Source organism: Hemisphaericaspora subhashii, assembly GCF_019202705.1.
Source record: "Hemisphaericaspora subhashii strain CBS 10753 chromosome Unknown scaffold20, whole genome shotgun sequence".
In the NCBI taxonomy this organism is placed as follows: Eukaryota; Fungi; Ascomycota; class Pichiomycetes; order Serinales; family Debaryomycetaceae; genus Hemisphaericaspora; species Hemisphaericaspora subhashii.
The window spans coordinates 105488-127204 of record NW_026057347.1 but is presented as its reverse complement, the minus strand read 5'-3'; the positions used below and the strand labels follow the sequence as shown (position 1 = coordinate 127204).

General features: G+C 35.4%; 10 protein-coding genes across 10 annotated transcripts; 5 read left to right on the top strand and 5 right to left on the bottom strand. All coding sequences in view use genetic code 12, as the record gives it.

The window, feature by feature from the left end:
- Positions 1-769: 769 nt before the first annotated feature.
- J8A68_004392 (cytochrome P450) lies at positions 770-2332 on the top strand (the record flags this gene model as incomplete). The annotated part of the gene is made up of 1 exon (XM_049408345.1): positions 770-2332. The coding sequence occupies one exon, from the start codon at positions 770-772 to the stop codon at positions 2330-2332; it is 1563 nt and encodes a 520-aa protein (XP_049262363.1).
- A 1003-nt stretch (positions 2333-3335) lies between these two features.
- J8A68_004391 (cytochrome P450) lies at positions 3336-4895 on the top strand (the record flags this gene model as incomplete). The annotated part of the gene is made up of 1 exon (XM_049408344.1): positions 3336-4895. One exon carries the CDS (start codon positions 3336-3338, stop codon positions 4893-4895), a length of 1560 nt encoding a protein of 519 aa, XP_049262362.1.
- A 198-nt stretch (positions 4896-5093) lies between these two features.
- On the top strand, positions 5094-5789 carry J8A68_004390 (uncharacterized protein; the record flags this gene model as incomplete). The annotated part of the gene is made up of 1 exon (XM_049408343.1): positions 5094-5789. The coding sequence occupies one exon, from the start codon at positions 5094-5096 to the stop codon at positions 5787-5789; it is 696 nt and encodes a 231-aa protein (XP_049262361.1).
- A 66-nt stretch (positions 5790-5855) lies between these two features.
- Positions 5856-7952, bottom strand: J8A68_004389 (uncharacterized protein; the record flags this gene model as incomplete). Its single annotated transcript, XM_049408342.1, has 1 exon — positions 5856-7952. One exon carries the CDS (start codon positions 7950-7952, stop codon positions 5856-5858), a length of 2097 nt encoding a protein of 698 aa, XP_049262360.1.
- Positions 7953-8266: 314 nt separating this feature from the next.
- J8A68_004388 (uncharacterized protein) lies at positions 8267-10606 on the top strand (the record flags this gene model as incomplete). Its single annotated transcript, XM_049408341.1, has 1 exon — positions 8267-10606. The coding sequence occupies one exon, from the start codon at positions 8267-8269 to the stop codon at positions 10604-10606; it is 2340 nt and encodes a 779-aa protein (XP_049262359.1).
- A 536-nt stretch (positions 10607-11142) lies between these two features.
- Positions 11143-12735, bottom strand: J8A68_004387 (uncharacterized protein; the record flags this gene model as incomplete). The annotated part of the gene is made up of 1 exon (XM_049408340.1): positions 11143-12735. The coding sequence occupies one exon, from the start codon at positions 12733-12735 to the stop codon at positions 11143-11145; it is 1593 nt and encodes a 530-aa protein (XP_049262358.1).
- A 2151-nt stretch (positions 12736-14886) lies between these two features.
- Positions 14887-16485, bottom strand: J8A68_004386 (uncharacterized protein; the record flags this gene model as incomplete). Its single annotated transcript, XM_049408339.1, has 1 exon — positions 14887-16485. The coding sequence occupies one exon, from the start codon at positions 16483-16485 to the stop codon at positions 14887-14889; it is 1599 nt and encodes a 532-aa protein (XP_049262357.1).
- A 1973-nt stretch (positions 16486-18458) lies between these two features.
- J8A68_004385 (uncharacterized protein) lies at positions 18459-19409 on the top strand (the record flags this gene model as incomplete). The annotated part of the gene is made up of 2 exons (XM_049408338.1): positions 18459-18484; positions 18572-19409. 2 exons carry the CDS (start codon positions 18459-18461, stop codon positions 19407-19409), a joined length of 864 nt encoding a protein of 287 aa, XP_049262356.1.
- Positions 19410-19800: 391 nt separating this feature from the next.
- On the bottom strand, positions 19801-20172 carry QCR7 (ubiquinol--cytochrome-c reductase subunit 7; the record flags this gene model as incomplete). Its single annotated transcript, XM_049408336.1, has 1 exon — positions 19801-20172. One exon carries the CDS (start codon positions 20170-20172, stop codon positions 19801-19803), a length of 372 nt encoding a protein of 123 aa, XP_049262355.1.
- Positions 20173-20399: 227 nt separating this feature from the next.
- APA2 (bifunctional AP-4-A phosphorylase/ADP sulfurylase) lies at positions 20400-21350 on the bottom strand (the record flags this gene model as incomplete). Its single annotated transcript, XM_049408335.1, has 1 exon — positions 20400-21350. The coding sequence occupies one exon, from the start codon at positions 21348-21350 to the stop codon at positions 20400-20402; it is 951 nt and encodes a 316-aa protein (XP_049262354.1).
- Between the last annotated feature and the right edge of the window lie 367 nt (positions 21351-21717).

Below are 21717 nucleotides of genomic sequence, written 5' to 3'. Positions count from 1 at the left end.
ATGAAAATGAGTCGCCCCTAGGAAATGAGTATTTGTCAACCAATAGCAATCACAGAGTAGAACAAAGAGCTTACATTCTCACAAGCAAGTTGAGACTGAATGGAAATGATTCATATGTCATGAATATCATTAGATCTCGCAACAGTTTTACGTCACCAAGTGAGACATATTGCAGAGAAGGTGAGATCTGTCAATCCCCACCTAGCTCAACAAAAAAATCCAACAGGCATGTGGTACGGGATTCCATTACCGGAGTTACCCAATTAGGGCATTCTCAGATAGCGAAGCTTTTGGGTATTGTTCCACCTGTATTGTATTGTTGAGTAACCCATTGTCAATTTTGGGGGGCATTGACGATGACATAAGCAAGAAAAAATAACACCCCTTTTTCTGGGGTAGCTTATCAATCATTCTGTTTTGGAGAAGTACTTTCCTGTGATATTTGTATTGAGTAATTTGTTGAGCTTCTGAAATTATTCATATGATATTGAACAATGAGATTTTAGGATTTTCTTGGTTTTGTCAAAGTTACAATAAAAGGTTGTGAAAGCTTGAGGCGTTGATCTGAGGCTAGGTAGGTATGCTGGATTTCCTATTCAGGTAAGCAACAAGCTGCAAATGACATTTGGCTATTACTACTGAAGTTCTAATTTGTCGGACTTGATGCACATTCTCCACAAACTGGGGTACAAAAGATAAAGTATATAACATCTGTCAAATTTCTTCTCTGCAAGTTCGTGTTTTCTTGTTCAGTAGAAGTTAATTCGAAATGTTAAATCCAGAAATTATCGACGAGTACATGCCCAAATGGTATATTCTTATCCCAGTTGCCGTTTTCATTTATATCCTTTCAGTTACCTTAATCAAAGATGCAATCTATACCAGAAGGATGGGATGCAAGAATCCGCCATATGCACATATAGTCAAATTCTCCGGTGTGTTTGCGCTTATGAGACTTCTTAAAGCTAAGAGTGAAGATCGTTTAACTGAATTCTTAATGGACGTTTTCGCCCATTATCCGAACAATACTTTCTTTCTTAGATTAGCTGGTGTTTTAAAAGTGGTTTTTACTGTTGATCCAGATAATATGAAGGCTGTATTAGCTACTCAATTCAATGATTTTTCATTAGGGAGAAGACATGCACACTTTAAACCCTTATTAGGAGATGGTGTTTTTACGTTGGATGGTGAAGCTTGGAAGTTCACTAGAGGAATGCTAAGACCCCAATTTGCTAGAGAGCAGATTGGCCATGTTCAATTATTAGAACCACATGTTCAAGTACTTGCTAAACATATTGAATTGTATCAAGGTGAGACATTTGATCTCCAAAAGTTATTCTTTCAATTCACAGTTGATACATCTACTGAATTATTGTTTGGTGAATCAGTACACTCTCTTTACGATGAACACTTGGGTCTTCCTTGTCCCAACAATATTCCTGAACGTGACGGGTTCGCAGAAGCGTTCGGCATTTCGCAAACAATTCTTGCTTCAAGAGCATATCTGCAAATATTCCATCATTTATTTAATAGTGCTCAATTTCGTCATTGCAATAAGAAGGTCCAAGCTTTGGCTCAGTATTATGTGCAACTTGCCCTTGAGCTTACTCCGGAAGAACTCGAAGTGAAGTCCAAAGGTAATTATACATTCTTATACGAGTTGGTCAAAAAAACTAGAAGTCCTAAGATGTTACAAGATCAATTATTGAATATTATGGTTGCCGGCAGAGACACAACTGCTGGTTTATTATCATTTACTATGTTTGAATTAGCAAGAAACCCAGAAGTTTGGGCAAAGCTTAAGGATGAAATCTATACTAAATTCGGAGGTGGTGATGATTCTAGGATTGAAGAAATCACATTTGAATCATTGAAGAAATGTGACTACTTAAAGAGTATTCTTCAAGAGGCATTGAGAATGTATCCTGCGGTTCCAATCAATTTTAGAGTTGCCAACAAAGATACAACGCTACCTCGTGGTGGTGGCACAGATGGGAATTCTCCAATCTTTATTCCAAAAGGATCTACTGTTGCTTATAGTGTCTATGTAACTCATAGACGCGAAGAATTTTATGGAAAAGATGCAGACAAGTTTAGACCAGAGAGATGGGATGACTTGAAGAAGTTGGGTTGGGCATATCTCCCATTCAACGGTGGTCCAAGAATATGTCTTGGGCAGCAATTTGCTCTTACTGAAGCTTCGTATGTCATTGCAAGATTAGCTCAAATGTTTCCAAATATTAAAAGTATGGATCCAAGCTATCCACCCAAGCAACATTTACACTTGACTGCCAGTCTTCAACCTGGGACGCAGATTCAAATGTGGAAATGATTAATTAGTTAGTATTTTTTAGTTGTAATGTATTTGTACCATGTAAGTTGATGATCCTCCTTGTTCTTCCTGTATCTAAAAGTAAATCTGAGGTGCTAGGTTTGTAGTGCCCAATTCTGTGCTTAAATGTCAACTTCTCTGAGTATATCTTTCCTGGCAATCTTTGAAGTAGTACAGAAACATCTAGTCTCATGCAAAGGCGGTTAAAAAAGAACGCGGAATTGAGCTTTCAGCCTCAACTTTTCTTTAACAAAGATCCTCCAACACATGAACTTATAGACACTGCATATATGACGTACACGTCAACCATTGTCACCAGAATACAATAAGAGTTCAATGTTATACATTTACTGACTTGCGCACCATTCAGTGTTTGCAATTGTCAGAAAATTCTAGACAAGATCGCTTAAGCCTACCTAAAAACGCCTGTGATTCTATCTCATGAGTAATTTCTTTGTAGTATGAGAATTATGTAGCAAATTTATGCAACTTCCAGATTTAAAAACAACACAGAATCCGACTACATTGTTAGAATTATAGTTAGAATATGTGGAAGGTGGTTCTGGCACCAACTGCAGTCACGGATTTATACTTACCGCATGTGCCGTTCTGAGAATCTAGGCAGTACGTATGTTGGGTTACTAGCAGGTAGATAATCATGAAGCTGATATGAAACTAGAAACCCCACAACTGTTTCTACAGTTGTATCGTTTATAAATATTTTATAGGTTTAGAGAAATTCACATGATAAAGTGACGAGAAAAAAATTGCTGCAAAACCGGACTTACTTATTGTCAATCTTCTCCACAATCTTTTTAAGATTTGAAATGACAAGATGATTTAACTTTATTCTATAGATTTAACCCCCCCTTACTTTATTATTATTTATAATGTATATCAATTGGAGGCCATTTTAATAAATGTTGGATTTCTTTGAAAAATTACTTTCAAATCAATTTTACCCGCATTTTCCAACTAGCCCAGGGCAATTCTTTACTTCACAATGATTGACAAGGAAGTAATCTTAAAATATTTATTGAAATGGTATACTCTCTTAGGGTTTATTGTTTTGTATGTGTTTTTTCAAACAGTTGTTCGAGATGCAATTTTAAGTAAAAAACTTGGATGCAAAAACCCACCATATTTATGGAAAGTAAAAATCCTTGGATTAATAACATTGAATGAACTCCTTACAGCAAAAAGACAAGGTAATTTAACTGAATATTTAGGTGGTCTCTTTGCTCGTTATCCAACCGACACATTTTATGTCAGATATGGACATGTTTTGAAGATGGTTGTCACTCTAGATCCTGAAAATATGAAAGCGGTTTTAGCTACTCAATTCAATGACTTTTCATTAGGTAGAAGACATGTTCATTTCGAACCCTTATTGGGAGATGGTGTTTTCACTTTGGATGGTGAAGCTTGGAAATTCACCCGTGGAATGTTGAGACCACAATTTGCTAGGGAACAGGTTGGCCATGTCCAATTGTTAGAACCACATGTTCAAGTGCTTGCTAAACATATTGAATTATATAACGGTAAGACATTTGATATTCAGAAATTGTTCTTTCAATTCACGGTTGATACTTCGACACAATTTTTGTTTGGAGAATCGGTTCATTCCCTATATGACGATCATTTGGGTCTTCCTACTCCTAATAATATTCCGGAACGTGATGGGTTTGCAGAAGCTTTTGGTGTTTCACAAACATATTTGGCTACTAGGGCATATCTGCAAATCTTACACCATTTATTCAATACTCCAGAGTTCCGTCGTTGTAATAGAAAAGTTCAAGCTTTGGCTAAATATTATGTCACGTTGGCTCTTAGTTATAGCCCTGAAGAGCTCGAAAAGAAATCCAGGGATAATTATACATTTTTGTATGAATTGGTCAAACAAACTAGAAATCCTAAAATGTTACAAGATCAATTATTGAACATCATGGTTGCGGGTAGAGATACAACAGCCGGTTTGTTGTCATTTACTCTTTTTGAATTGGCTAGAAATCCACTTGTATGGCAAAAACTCAAGGATGAAATCTATGCGAAGTTTGGATATGGTGATGAAGCTAGACTTGATGAAATCACTTTTGAATCATTGAAGAAATGTGAGTACTTAAAGATTGTTCTTCAAGAAGCGTTAAGAATGTATCCATCTGTCCCTATCAATTTCCGTATGGCTACCAAAGACACAACATTGCCTCGAGGTGGTGGAAAAGATGGAACTTGGCCAATTTTTATTCCTAAGGGTTCTTCAGTTGCTTATAGTGTGTATCTCACCCATAGGTTGAAGAAATATTACGGTGAAGACGCAGAGATGTTTAGACCTGAAAGATGGTACGATTTGAAAAAGTTGGGCTGGGCATATCTTCCATTCAACGGTGGTCCAAGGATCTGTCTTGGTCAACAATTTGCACTTACAGAAGCTTCTTATGTTATTACCAGATTAGTACAAATGTTTCCTAATATTAGCACTATGGATCCAAACTATCCACCAAAGAAACTCATTCATTTGACTATGAGTCTTCAAGATGGGGCTAATATTAAATTATGGACATGAGGGCTTTACCAATTCTTGAAATTCTTTATATTTTATGTTTACTATGTTTTTTTGATTTAATGTTTATTTTCATCTCAGATCTCTCTGACTTCCATCTTCACATGAGCCATTTAAAGTGCGATAATAAGATTATATTGCTACAATTTTTCTGCCCCTCTTTCTTCCCTTTAAGGTTTAGTCTCTTCCTTATGCATAAACATGCCTGGACTATCAATTGACCCTAACAGCTTATCTCGAGACGCAATAATCGCAAACAGTAGAAACATCATAGACACAGCACCCAAATGGCCCACATCGAAAACTTTCAAATATATCCTCCCCCCATCAAAACTAAACATCCAAGTAAACGTGTCAAAGAAACTCATAGATAATAAATTGTGGTTTTCAAGAACATGTAAAATCCCAAACTCATATCCATATCTCCAAGATATTATTTCATACATTTCCGGAACTTCACAATTGGGCACTACCCATTCCGATTATGAGCTAGAGTATATCCATGAATTAAAAAGTGTTGAATGTAATGATATAACCACCAATTCGGATGGGTGGTCATATTTCCTTAAAGCAGTATATGAATTTGGATTCCCAATCAAGGATAGGGTATTTAATGAATGGGTGCATGTTTATAAACTGGGAGAGAATTGTGTGTATGTCATATCTCAATCCGTCAATTCCGATGCGCAGCCGTCAGGAAAAGTTGTTGGAGAATACAACTCAATTGAAAAAGTTAGCTTAGAGGAAGATGGTTTGTCGTGGACTATGGCGACAGTTTCTGATCCTGGGGGAAGTATTCCTCAATGGTTGACTAACTGGTCAATGCCAAAATCGATTGCGAAGGATGTGCCAAGTGTTCTACTTTGGATCAATGGACTTAAGAAAAATACAAGGTAAAAAATATAAACAAGAGGGAGGGGTTGTTATGATGGAGGGACTGGATTAATTTATTAAATCTATTAATTATTCGCTACTTACTACTTGTTGACCCAACCAATATTTCACATCATCACCTAAATTGTCCAAGAATCCCAAATGGGCATAATCCACAATTCCATCGGAAATCTTATCCAATAAGGACTTCTCAACAATCTTTGTATTTGCATTTGTTCTATTTGTTTTATTTCTATTCTTGATTATAATAATGAATTTATTTTTATGACGAATGTAATAAAACATCCAATCGTTAAGTTTATTACTAGTGAATTTATGGAAATATTCATTTAATTTATTATCAGTCTGGAAGAACTCCAGTTGTTGAATCAAAAACAAATTTGTCAATTGATCATGTAAATAATACATTGCCATTTGATATCTGGTGGTTGCTGTTGGGGTGGTAGCCCTGTCATTCGTTATGTTAGGCAAATAAGGCAAGGAACTTTGGAACCACGGCTTCTCAGGATCGAAAATAACATAGAAGAAATCTTGATCGACTTCTTCGGAAGGTAATAGACCAGCTATAGATCTTAATGATGAGATACTTGTATTTATTAAACTTCCACCAATCATCAGATTCTGGATTTCTTGAATAGTGGGTAATAGTATGTCGTGTTGAAGTTGTTCATAGAATTCAACTTTATCTAGTTGATGAGTTGCAGACGATTCATAAATCAAGGTAATGTATATATCGTCTCTTGTAAAAACGACTAATTGATACTCTCTTTCGATTGACTTTATATCTTGATCTACTTTCATCTGTGTTGGAATGTAAACTAACCTTCGAGAAATGTTTTGTAGGAAGTTCTCAGTCTGTAAACCAATTACATAGCTACCAGCTGCTTCGACTTCCTCGTCCTCATCCTCTTCATCTTCACTATCGTGGTTGGGTTCCACATTCGCTTCATCTAACAAAGTAGTTGCTTCAGCTTCAGTGCCAACATAGGGCCGAAGAAACTGTGGCATAGATAACCATCCCTGTTCCTGTGCATCAGGTTGGACTGGCACCTCCTGTTGCACCGCCCCAGCAGAAGTAAATTGATTCCCAAGAGCCATCATACTATTGACAGTATAATTCAAGGGCAGGACAACCAAACTATTTGTGAGATTAACAGGATGAAGCATCCTTAATCCTAAATCAACCATATTTTCTTGAGAATCTGCTTCGGCTTGACTTGGTACAAACATTGGCAAATTAGTTTTAAAAAGGTCACTACTAGTAGACGAACATAAGGAAGTTGAATTTAATTTATCGTGATAATCATGGTACTCTAACCAATTGTAGATATCAACTAATGATTCTTGAGGAATTATATCCCCCAACTCGTCATCATTCAGGCTCTGGGAATAAACGAGTCCATACTGTTTGGGATTCATTTTCCCGAAATAACTTATGATTATACCCTTGGCTGCAAATTCATTCTGGACATCATCATCTGATAGTAATTGATTAATTTCGTGTTTGAGATTCGGTATTAACAGAATAGATGATTTCTTTGCAATTTGTTTAGGTTGGCCACCACTTTTCAACAATCCTAGGAAACCTCTATAATTCAAACTATTGGGCCATTTTAATCCTACAGGAACTTTATACAATTGGTTATTATAGCTTTCAAGGAAACCTGACCAATATTGATTTAGTGTTGATTTCATTACTTCAAAGTCATAATCTTTTGTGATTCTATCAAGTGACATATTTAATAGTCTAAATGTCGTATTTGCATCTATAATCAATTTAATTAGTTGTTGATTAATGAAATTAGATTTAGTTTGATTTACTTGATAAGTTGAACATACAATATAATAATCATTTTCTAATTCAAGGATTATAATTGAAGATTTGGATGTTTTAATTATTGTAGGACGATGGTTTTCAATAGTGGAAAATGTTCGACTAAATGAATCAATTCCTCGTATAAGTCCAATTAAATTTAATTTTTCCAATTGAGTCCATTCTTGATCTTGATGTTGTGAAGTAGTGATGAATATTAAAATCTGTTTAAATAATTCATTATTAGATTCTGCCTTGTCTGATACTAACAAAGGATTAATAATTGAAAGATATTGTATATGTGAATCATGTGACTCAACAATATTACTTGAAGGTATATTATTATTAATCATAGTATTTGAATCATTTATTCCTATAGTGGGGATATATTGATACATAGGTAATTAGACATATAAATAAATAATAAGCGAAGGTATTACTAATTAAACTTATTTCTCTTTCTCCACCTTTTGATTAACTCCTTTTAACTAAAACTTTCCTTATTAAAAAATAAGGATTCTACTGTTTAAATATTTTAATTTCTGTCAATCTTTTTTTTCCTCTCTTCTCCTTTTTTTCTACTCTACACACCCTAGCTAACTGCTTATCAGTTTTTTTTACCCCAGACTTATTATTATTAATTTATATGCTGCAATAAATATACAAGATGAAATTAGAAGATTTGCCTCCAGAATTAATTCAATCGATATTTGATTTACTACCAACTTCTACAATCAAATATTTATCTCGTAACGGTGGTTGGACAATTCCTTATGCTTTACAATCTGGATTTAATTCCATATCAATAATTCATAATATTATTCCCTTTGATATTCCTAACATTACTAATCATCATCATTTGGAAAAGAGGGGTATTTTACCAACTTTCACAACTCCGTTATTACCAAATAAAAACCGAACAGCCGTATTTGGTTCATTATACGAATTAATTTCATTTCTTGACCAAAACTCGGGGTTTATCCCCACCGAAGTGGCTTTTGATCTGTTAGATGACTTAATTATTTTTCATGACACACATCATGACAAATTGATAAAAATCCCCTATCTTAAGGTATCCCTACCTAGATACTTACCATTTAATGATTCTACCTTCGATAAAATCAAATTAATTCAATCCTATCCTTATAATATATGTGTTCAACAATTTCCTATGCATGGTGATTATTCCGTTGATGGCGCTACCATACAATTTAACTCCGAGATCCGGCATCTTGAAATACCAAATCTTCACCTATCAGATCCCAAGTTAGTATTACAACAATTACCAAATTTACAGAGTTTGTCACTAGATGATCTCTTAGAGTTATCATTGGATGATATTCCAACTACCCTTAGACATGTGTCGTTTACAAATTCCAAGTTGGCCAACAAGAAGAATTATCAACTCCAACTACCTGAATCGGTCTCGAGTATGGAAATCCGTGACACTATTTCACCCACACCACTTAAAGGTGGCATGAAAATGATTGATTATACCAACGTCGACCAGCTTAAGTTTTCAAAAGGTGTCTTCTCAATATCTTCAACTATGATTCTTCCTCCCAATTTAAAAAAGTTGATGTTTTGGGATTGTAGTATGAAGGCTTTTCCGATTTTCGGCCAAGCCAATCATTTCCAAAATTTGGGTAATTTGGTAATATCAGGAGAATGCTACCATCAGTTCTACTATGATTTTTTCAATTCTGAGTTCCCGGATTCATTGATTGAGATATATGTTAATAATACCACTTTAAAGAGACCTTCTGATGACTTGTATAATAATTTCCCTGATTTTTTTGATAATAGTAAACGATTCATCATTGGTAAGAAATGTCATTTACCAAGACACTTGAAGAAATTATCTTTGAAATGTCCCGATGCTATAATTAAACCAACACTTCAATTGCCAGATACTTTGGAAAGATTGGAATTGTTTGACTTTTCAGAAATCCCAAATTTCTCTAACTTGAAGCTTCCTACAAATCTTAAATATCTCAGGTTGGATAAATCTAGAGTTGACTTGGATGGAGTAGTATTTCCCGTTGGTCTTGAGGTGCTCATAATCCTGAATATTCAAGTTTCAAATGTGAGTAATTCCAATTTACTCGAGCTTGAGAACTTGCGGACCCTATCTATTAAAACCACCGACAAGAATATTGAGATATCTTACGTTAATGGAACTCCCCTTGGACAATGTGATTTCAGAAATATGAAAAGCTTGCGAACACTAGAATCACGCAGAATTAATTGTGGGAGTGAACTTCTTATGAAACTACCACCCAGTGTCCAAACCTTATCACTTGAAGAGTGCGGGTTCATGAATATTTCCCCAGATTTTAGTTTCCCCCAATCTTTATGTGAATTCAAATATACCTTGAATGGTATTAATTTGGACATATTGGAGAATCTTCCAGATACTCTTGAAGTTATAGATTTGACCAATTGTGCTGTATCTGGTCTGGGTACGTTTAGAAATATGCCAAGGTTGCAATACTTAGACCTCTCCTGTGGATTATACGAAAGTATGATTGAAGAGATGCACCTAGAACGATTCTCAAGATTGGAAGTGTTGAGAATGAGAAATTCTCAAATTCGAAATATTAATTTAACCAAATTCCCCAGAAATCTTACCGAATTGCATTTAGCTATTCCCAATATGTCCTCTTTAACAGGAGATTTCGCACAACAATTCCCATATTTGAAATATCTCATTATGGATTCAACCGATTTGAGAAAAGTCGAAATGAGTGGAACTCACATAAATTTCGCATCAAGAATTCAACATGTTTCATTTATGCTGTGTAATTTTACAAGTTTGAATTTTATCAATTGGAAAAATAATATTGGACGTATTGATCTTCGTTGTAACCCAGAATTAGACACTGATGATATTGTTGAGTTGTGTCAGTCATATACGAATAAGGGCTATTTGGGAGAAGGTATTTTTACGAATGCTTTAGATTGTCGGTTGAAACGATTTAGGGCAGCGGGAATTGTAAAAGGTTAAATTTTATTAGTATTATTTGGTTGATTTGTTTAGTTGATATCTACTCTGTAATTGTTTTAGTTTGATATTTTTAGTTTAATAGTTTAATGTTTTAATGAATGAAATGAATGAATGATTCTTTTGGTCGTGCCGAGTATTCTGGTTGCCAAGAAATTATTACTTTTGCAACCAAAACAATTGAAAAATATTCTGTTCTCATACATACCGCGAATGAATTCTTAATTCCAGATACTAATATGAACCTTACTCATTTTTGAACAATATTTTTAGACGTACTGATTAATTGACTACAAGAAATCTTGCTGTTCATTGCAATTAATCGCTTTATTCCCATTAGTCCTAAATACAATAAAAGCAAGGAAATATAAATTATGTCTAAAGAACTATCTAGAAAAATCTAAAAAATAATGTAAAAATGTGTTTGAAGAACAACAAAATTATAGAGAAAATCAGAAACCAACATGCCACGTAACATCATTATCAAGAATTCGCTTTTGAACGCTTTCACCAGTTTCGGGGTAGTATCATACTTAAGGTTAGACTTTTGAAGCACTGTCATTGTCGCTCAGGGTGTATTTAAATTCGTCAAGGCTTTCAGTACCGGCACTACCTTCACCAAAAGCAATACTAACTTCTTCCAAAGTATATCCTGAAGTTTCGACATAGAATAAAGCAACCACAACAACTTCGACTGCCAAGATGCAACAGAAGACAATATAGTACTTCCACTCGATTGCATCCATGGCAATAGGGTTAACGAACCCGTTGTAGATAAGGAAAATATAAACAAAAGCTTGGAATACATTTGTACCCTTAGCACGATGAGAATATGGTAAAACTTCCGTAATATAGGTCGCTGGAAGACCATTAGCACCGATATTATAAGATAAATAAAACAAGAAGATGAATGCCAAAACACCATCAGCTAAACTGTTGTTTTCGAATCCAGTCATAGCGAATCTGGCAGAAAGGACTGTCCAGACTATAAATGAAATAAGCATACCACTGGTACATACCAAGAAAATACTACGTCTTTTGAAGTATTGGACGGAAAATGCGGCAGCCCACGAAATGACCAAGTTGTAGCTCATAAGACCACCATTGATTTTAAGTTGCATGTCTTCGTCAGTGATACCAATAGTATTAAGGACTTTGTTAAGATAGTAGGAAACCAAACCATTACCGGAAAGTTGGGTGATTACAGCAGTGAAAATAACCAAAAAGAGTCTCTTTCTATAAGATGGGATATTCAAGAAGTCGGAATATTTAGCATGAGCATAAACCTTCTGGATTTCTAAAGCAGCGACAATTTCTTGAACTTCAAATTCTACTAAACGGGTAGCTTCACGGGAGGTGTCATTACCAGTATGGAATTCCCTGAGGATCTTACGGGCTTCTTCGACTTTACCCTTGGAAATAAGAAAACGTGGTGATTCTGGAACCCACCAGATACAACAGATTAAAAAGAGTGGAAGGGCACCTTGAAGATAAGATGGAATTCTCCAGGCATATGATGTACTCAAAGTATGACTCCCATAAGTAACCCAAGCAGCAATAACGGCACCAAGATACCAGAATGTGTTGAATAATGAAGTACAAGTTTCTCTATAAGTTGGGAACGAAATTTCCGAAATCAATGCAGGCGCAGAAACACAGGCAACATTAGCACCAAACCCAATAACAATTCTTGAAATGATGAATAAGGCATATCCGTTAGCAGCACCCTGCATAATTGAACCGATGATAACTGTGATCATACCAACAGTAATAGCTGGCTTTCTTCCAAATTTATCTGAAATCCAAGCAGCACAAACACTAGACAACAAACCACCAAAAACCACACCATTAGCAAGAGCACCTAACACATGACCAGTTGGGTGGCCCATAGAATCTTTCCAGTTGTCGATCATTTGAAGACCATTAAGCATACTACCATCATAACCATTGTTGGTTGAAGCGATAGTGATCACAAAGATACAAAAATGTAACTTGTTCAAGAAACCATATTTGTAGAATGGTTTTTTGAGATATAAGTAATCATCGATTGAGTCGTTGAGAAGGTTGTTTGAAGGGCCAGTTTGGCCGAGTTCTGTACCTTGTTCTGTTTCGAATTTAATTGAATCTGTCATTATAGCTAAAATAACTTAGATGTTGAGTACAAAACAATTGGGCTCAGAGCTGAATTGAGGTCAACTGGAACCATATTTATAACAACCTCGGAAACGGCATAGCTCGAAGTGTTGCCAAATACAAATATACCGGAATTGCTCGAAGCGTTGCCAAATATAAATATACCCGCATAGCTCGAAGTGTTGCCAAATATAGGTATACAGGCAATACTAATTAGATTGCGTCATACCTGTATCCACGGAATGTACATATGTTGCAATGCGGAGAGGTCGGCATGACCCCTGGGAGAAGTCTAGTTTTCTCCATATTTGTTTGGCTAACCATGGAAATGCATGAAGGGCCGACTTCCAATCTAAGGATTCTTAGTAGCACGATCTGATTTGGTTCCTTTGATGAAATATCGATCGAAACCCGTATAGACTCTACCAGTACATTAGAGAGTATCATCCATCCTGACTCTTTCTTTGTCACTTTCTAGACGTTATTACATTTTATAAAAGAAAAGAAACTTCTCGTCAATATCAGCATGACCAGCAAAAAAAAAAAAAATAAAAAAAAAAAATATTTTATAGATCTAAATATAGGTTTTTAAACACTTATTGTCCTAAGCGAACGGAGTTGACGTAGCCTAAAGAGTATCTATACTTAAATAAAAGAAACGATTCTCGTAAAAGAACTTTGGAAAAGTTTGCGTAATCCAATGGCGTACCTAAACCAAAGGGACACGTGATCGCATCGGTTACAACTTCGTAGATTTTCCTCGATGTTATAAGAAAACAAGATTAAAGCCCTCAAAAGTAAGGTCATAGTATAGAAAACTGGATATTAAAAGTCTTTTCTTCCCCGCTTTGTTTCAGATTTGTTCAGTGGCAAGTTGCAAACAATTTTCATTTAGTGAATACTTGTACTCATATTTTTTAAACCAATATAACAACAATGTTCGTATTACCAACACAAAACTACACATACACGAAGTCTTGCATTAGCACATATCTTAAGAGGCAAGAATACTAGAAATTCCGGCAATGAAATTAGCACATCCACATTCACATTCATTTGTTTGGTGGTTGGTTTCGCAATTGGATGTACTTGATTGGTTTAGTACATTAATTTTGCAACCAAAAAAAATATTCTGTTCTCGTAAATCGTACTTAAACGAGAAGTTTCTTTATCTGAGCAAAAAAAAAAAAGGTACAAAATCAATGATTGCAAAAAACGAAGAAAGTTTATGACAATAAATGCTACGATTTTCAAGCAAATCATAAGGAAAAGTGGCATGTAGTATTGAAGATCAGAGTTATGCTTCCGTATCAGGTTTGACCATATGGGTCTCGTGGTTCCTTTGAAAGAAGAATGAATGGATTCTCACCTCTTCTCGCTAAACCCGCAATTTTGACCCCTCACAAAGCCACAACCGATTCGATATGTACGGTATGCATAGCCAAATGTATATCATACATATACTTTATGCATTAACTCCGTAACGTGCATAAAAACCACAATGCCGAACCTGTGGCAAATTACTTGCCGCGTTAGATTGGACAAATCACTAGCCACATTAAATTGCGCTTTTTGAACTCTTTAAGATGGCAAAAAAATGTCGCATCAGTAAGTCAGAGTCAGGAACACCCTTGAAAACGGGATCAAATTTCCGCAAATTAGTAAACACAGCAGACTCGAAATAAACCACCTATCTATCATGGGGTGAGAACTTTCTTGCCAAAAATTTCATATGAATACATAGCAAGCTCACTTGCGTAACATTGTATCAAAAAATTTAGAATATGAACCCCAACATGTTTCTACAATGGGGTGTTCATTGAAGGTTCATATGGGTAAAGGATTTTTGATCACATTAGTATTATGAACTTTACTCATTTTTGAACAATATTTTTAGACATACTGATTAATTAACGACAAGAAATCTCGTTGCTTATTGCAATTAATTGCTGCATTAACACTAATGCAAAATAGAATAAAAGCAAGGAAATATAAATTTTGTCTAATCAAAAGAACTATCTAGAAACATATAAAGAATAACACATTTTTTAAGCAAAAGTGTGTTTGTAGAAAAACTAAATTATAGAGAAAATCAAAAGCTACTTACCACGAAACATCCTTATCAAGGATCTTTCAGAGTGCTTTTATATTTAAGGGTAGCCATTTGGACTACTGTCATTGTCACTCAGGTTGTTTTTTAATGGGACAAGGCTTTCAGCGTTGGCACTACCTTCACCAAAAGCAATACTAACTTCTTCCAAAGTATATCCTGATGTTTCGACATAGAACAAAGCAACCACAACAACTTCGACAGCCAAGAAGCAACAGTAGACAATATAGTACTTCCATTCGATAGCATCCATGGCAATAGGGTTAACGAACCCGTTGTAGATTAAGAAAGCATAAGCAGCAGCCATGAAGATATTTGTACCCTTAGCACGGTGAGAATATGGTAAAATTTCCGTAACGTAAGTGAATGGAAGACCATTAGCACCAATATTATAAGATAAATAAAACAAGAAGATGAATGCCAAAACACCATTAGCTAAAGTGTTATTTTCAAATCCTGTAATAGCAAATCTAGCGGAAAGAGCTGTCCAAATGATGAATGAAGCAAGCATACCACCGGTACAAACTAAGAAAATAGTACGTCTCTTGAAGTATTGTATGGAGAATGCGGCAGCCCAGGAAACGACTAAATTATAGATCATAAGACCTCCATTGATTTTAAGTTGTGTGTCTTCGTCAGTGATACCAATAGTATTAAGGACTTTGTTAAGATAGTATGAAACCAAACCATTACCGGAAAGTTGGGTGATTACAGCAGTGAAAATAACCAAAAAGAGTCTCTTTCTATAAGATGCGATATTCAAGAAGTCGGAATATTTAGCATGGGCATAAACCTTCTGGATTTCTAAAGCAGCGATAATTTCTTGAACTTCAAATTCCACTAAACGGGTAGCTTCATGGGAGGGGTCATTACCAGTATGGAATTCCCTGAGGATCTTACGGGCTTCTTCGACTTTACCCTTGGAAATAAGAAAACGTGGTGATTCTGGAACCCACCAGATACAACAGATTAAAAAGAGTGGAAGGGCACCTTGAAGATAAGATGGAATTCTCCAGGCATATGATGTACTCAAAGTATGACTCCCATAAGTAACCCAAGCAGCAATAACGGCACCAAGATACCAGAATGTGTTGAATAATGAAGTACAAGTTTCTCTATATGTTGGGAAAGAAATTTCCGAAATCAATGCAGGTGAAGAAACACTGGCAACATTAGCACCAAACCCAATAACAATTCTCGCAAAGGTGAACAAGGCATATCCGTTAGCAGCACCCTGCATAATTGACCCGATGATAACGATGATCATACCAACAATAATAGATGGTTTTCTTCCAAATCTATCTGACATCCAAGCAGCACAAACAGCAGCCAACAAAGCACCAAAAACCAAACCATTAGCAAGAGCACCTAAAACGTGACCAGCTGGATTACCCATAGCATCTCTCCAGTTTTCAATCATTTGAAGACCATTAACCATACTACCGTCATAACCATTGTTGGTTGAAGCGACAGTGATCACAAAGATACAAAAATGCAACTTGTTCAAGAAACCATATTTGTAGAATGGTTTTTTGAGATACAAGTAATCATCGATTGAATCATTGAGAAGGTTGGTCGAAGGGACAGTTTGGCCGATTTCTGTATCTTTTTCTGTTTCTATTTTAATTGAATCAGTCATTATAGCTAAATAACTTAGATGTTGAGTAGAAAAGAATTGTGCTCAGAGTGGTATTGAGATCAAAGGCAACCATATTTATAAGCAAAATCGGCAGGAACATAACTGGAAGTAAGCTGGCTCATAACTGTCTTCGCTGTGGGAGTGTATATTGCCACAAAGGAATGCGGAGAGGTTGGCATGAGCCCTGGGGGAAGTCCAGTTGTCTCCATATTTGTTTTGTTCATCATGGAAATGTATGAAAGATTCTTAGTAGTGTGGCCTGATTTGGGTCCTTTGATGAAATATCGATAGAAAACCGGATAGAGTCTACCAGTACGTTAGAGAGTGTCGTCCATTCCGACTCTCTCTTTTTTGCTTTCGAGTAATTATTACATGTCGTAACAGAAAAGAAACTTCTCAGCAATCTATGAGCGTGACCAGCGATATTGCATAGATCTAAAGATTAAAGTTTTCAAAAGTAAAGTCAATCGAGTTTTAAGTTTAATTTAGCAATCTTATTTGTTCGACGCCAGTTGATTCCGGATATTATATGATCCGGCTTCATCTTTTTGAGCAGGGCTCGACTTATCGGATGATTTTCCTGGAATATTTAATTTGAATAACTGAAACAAAGGGCGTGAAACCTAATTCTTCACTTGTTCATTGTAGAAACGATTTGTTTTCATGACAATAGTGGCACAGCTTCGCTTAAAAAAAAATGCTGCAAAACTCATATCTATCATTTTTTCGAAGCGATCGATCACCAATGCTTGGAATAGCTTCCGCGAATGCTACAAGTAGGATTAATTTCGGAGACTCAATAGCTTCAGTAGATTCACGATTCAACGAAAAGAAATTCCATCAGGCGGGTTGCAAAAACCTTAATGTTCCAAGAAAAAAGAATCGTTTATTTTTCCAACCGTATTGTTACTTTGCTAAAGGTATTAATAATAGGTTATTAATACGCTGTCATCTACAATTATATTTGCTTGGTTCTGGGGGATGGCGTACTGTAGTGGGAAAAGGCATCCCGACTGATTTAAAGGCTCCTAGTATATGTTAAATCTCTGGTTAATAGCGTTGTCAATTCATGTTTTTTTCTCATGCGTAGTATTCGAATTTTCCGAATGAAGTTTCTTGATGCCAAGTCAGATGCTGCAATGGAAGCATGTATAGTAACCAGTGTAGTGTTATGCATGGAATGGTATGTTTCTATTTGGAATCTCCTCAATTGCACTAATTAATTTTATGGAGTATGAATACGAAATGGAATTAACACAACCACACACCCATTCGTTTGGTGGGTTGTTTCGAAATTAGATGCGTAGACTGATTTAGTACTACAATAAATAATTTAATAATATGTCAATCCCCTCACGTCTGTCCAGCGTAATCCGTATTTCTGTCCTAGAAGCATTACACTAAATCAGAAGTTCTATTGTTTCTTGGGAACGATGGCAGGGCAATTTCGGAATATTCCCAAGCCAAAAAGAGGGGTGGAACGGGATTCCGATATCTGCCGGTTTGTTGTACAAAATCCCTGTCTGCGCTATCAAGGGACAAAACTTCTGCCTAAAAAGGACAAGCGGAACTGATTGATAGATTGATAGATTGATAGTTCTTTACTATCTTTTCATAGTTAATTCTTACCATTTTGTAATTTGGTATACTTAGGCATGTCAGTCAATATTGTAAATGAAAATGTAACCTATATTACCATAAATTAAGGTTTTAACCTTTTTCTATTTTTCAACCCAACGAATGAAAAGAAATAAAGATTATTTTTTTTATTTTCTTTGAGCGGATATACTACAGAACAATAGAAACGGTAGAAAGAAACAAAAAATTTTCTTAAAAACATCTCGTTCCTTTATCTTTTTATAAATTTCTATTTATATATATTTAAATACTCCCTCCCATCCTTTTAAACTATTGCTACTACTAGCTAACTCCTCTACGACCATTCCAATAGAAATAATCCCATAGTCATTATCATGTCTTCCAATAAAGTACAATATCCGTATGTATCCTTCCCCCACCTGATACTTGTTCAGCCCCATGATGAAAAATAACCAAATGAGTTACTAACAAAAACCTTATTTTCTAGATTCTGGTACGGAGGTGCCGCCAGTATGACTGCATGTTTAGTAACACATCCCCTAGACTTGGCCAAAGTTAGATTACAAACAGCTTCGAAACCTGGACAATCCCTAGCTGGTATGATCATTCATATAATCACGAAAGAAGGTCCACTTAAGATTTATTCCGGTTTATCGGCTGCATTACTTAGACAAGCTACTTATTCAACTGCAAGATTCGGTATATATGAATACTTGAAAGATGCATATATAGCCAAGACTGGGAATCAAAAACCAAGTACAGCTGTATTATTACCAATGTCCATGATAGCTGGTGCTATGGGTGGTATGGTTGGTAATCCAGCTGATGTTGTCAATATCAGAATGCAAAATGATAGTACTCTCCCAATAGCACAAAGAAGAAATTATCGTAATGCTGCTGATGGTCTTTGGAGAATATGTAAAGAAGAAAGTCCAAGTTCTTTATTTAGAGGATTGATGCCAAATTTAGTTAGAGGGGTATTAATGACTTCGGGACAAGTTGCAAGTTATGATGTTGCCAAGGAAGTACTTGTGGATACTTTACATATGGATCCAACTAAAAAATCAACTCATTTCAGTGCAAGTTTGATTGCTGGGTTAGTGGCTACTACTGTATGTTCGCCAGCTGACGTCGTAAAGACAAGAATTATGAATAGTAAAGGAAGTGGAGAAGGTGCTGTGACACTTTTGAAGAATGCGGTAAAGAATGAAGGTGTTGGGTTTATGTTTAGAGGTTGGTTACCTTCATTTATGAGATTGGGTCCACATACCATTGTTACCTTTTTGGTATTGGAACAATTAAGAAAGTTTAAATTGGGGATGTAGAGTATTTTGTTAGAGATTAATATATAGTTAGATATTATTTATTAGACATTCGTTACTGTCTGGGTTTTGAGGGTTTTAGCCTTACTCTAGAATAGTAATACAATAAAGGCATTTTTACAAGGCATTTACATTCCCCATATTTCTACACTTTGTTCTCAACGGGAGGAGTCTCTCCCTCAAAGACAAAAGACAACACTCTCGTTCAATACCGTACCATTGCATAGATAGTTCGGGTTTATACTTGAAGTCTCTTTCTTAATTTAATATTTCAATAAATGACAAATGTATATTATAAGTATTTATATGTCGGGTTCGTTGTTAAACGTGTTTATCCAAAACACCACCTGTGTTTTCTGATCAATCTTCACTCATATATATTTATTTACATAATTTAAACCTTCATGTTATCCAATTCAGCCTTTTCTAAAGCTTCCTTTTCAGCTTCCAAGATATATGGAAGTAAATAGTGAGTATCTTCTTCAGGTTGAATAGCCTTATCAGCTGGTAATAAACTATGAGTTAAAGCACATTGATGAGCAGTTAAAATACGGAAGTTTCTAGCATATGATTCAGCTTCTGGCAATCTTGAAAGGGCCTTTTGCATTACTGGGGTTTCTTCAGCAAATAAATCATTTAATTTTAATCCCATTTCTCTGTATCCAGCATAGGAAGCATAAGTTTTGGCAATTGGGATAAAGATCTTAGCTAAGATTGGTCTGGAACGGATCCATTCACCTCTCTTGACAATAGTTGTAAAGGACATGTCTGCTTTGTATTTACTTCTTGTTGGAGTTTAATAGATTGATTTACGTTTCTTAGTGGGATTTGAATATTATTTTACATATTGGAGAATGAGTGAGAGAGAGAGAGACAACGAAAAAAAAAATTGTAAGAAGAGAAAAAATGTTTTCTATTGGTTAAAGTCTAGACTTCCTAATTGGGTAATACCTGTCTATCATAGCGTTTATACATATATACATAAGTTAATTTCTAATAATCATAATCAGTTTCAGCTTTTCCTGAAGTATTTTCAAAACAAACACCTTTAGTAACTTCTAAACATCCATCAGACTTTACTAAATCTAACAATTCTTCATTCTTACATAATATCAATCCCAATACTCCACAAGAATTAATTCCAATTTGTTTATATTTAGATGATCTACGTGGAATCATCATCATATATTCAGTAGTCATAATAAAATTATATGAAATACTAGTAGCTTGATTCTCACGTAATACAGTAAGTGTTCTCTGTAACAATGCTGCAAAACTCAATGCCAATCCTTCTTCATCAATATCGGTGGGGAATTTGGCTAAGAAATGCGCAAATGGGATATTCCCATCTTGGAGTGGATATCGTTCAACAATAGTATTGATAGGTATATATCCTTCCTCTGTATAACTATCACATAAACTCTTTGAATAAGGTACGAAATCAGATGGAAGACTCATGAATTGAATATGTTTATGTGGTTGAGATGCACCACTTTCATCACCGGAATTATAAAATCCAACCCAATCACGGCCAGTATCTTGGGTTTTCAAAGCCTGGAGAACTTCATAGGTAGCCAGAAGTTCCAATGGTGTAAGTGGAGAAGATTGTGGACGAAATTCATTAGTAACTAACATGAAATGATAATCTACCACGGGGTATTTATTAAATACGATTTTGAATTCGTCTTTATAATTGGCTAGGATTGTGAGTTCAGGTTCTGGATTAGCAAAAGGGTTTTTGTCTTTTGATCCTTGATCTGGACGATGCATTAATGATTTTAATAATGTGATTTGGTAGTTGATGGTTGAAGATCCAGTGGGGACTGAGATAAGTTCATGCACGGCAGATTCTCCATTGAATAAGATATGGTGATCACCTTTTGCTGTTTCATATTTAGCAACGAGTTGTTGAAAGAACGTGTCTGGTAGAGTGTTAGTTGCCATTATCAATGAATTGGTGGTGGTTTATATTTGACAGATGTATGGAGGTAAGCTCGGAATTCTTTTCCACCGTCTTGAGTCTTGACCCAGACTCGTTGAAAAATTGGCAGTGTCAGGAAAAAAAAATAATTCAATGGGAAAGGAAAAGTTGCAAAACAGTAGAAGTGTTCTACAACTCCATTCATATCATATTGTAAGTACATATATATATCATTGACTTGTATGACCTTTTACCAATCCATTGATTAACTATTAATAACAAGTAGGGTCTATTAAGTAACAATAAGGAAATTCTTTGTGTCTCTTTTAATTTCCAAAGATTTGTTGCAAAAAAGTGATTAAAAATACTTGATGCAAAATAAATTCATCC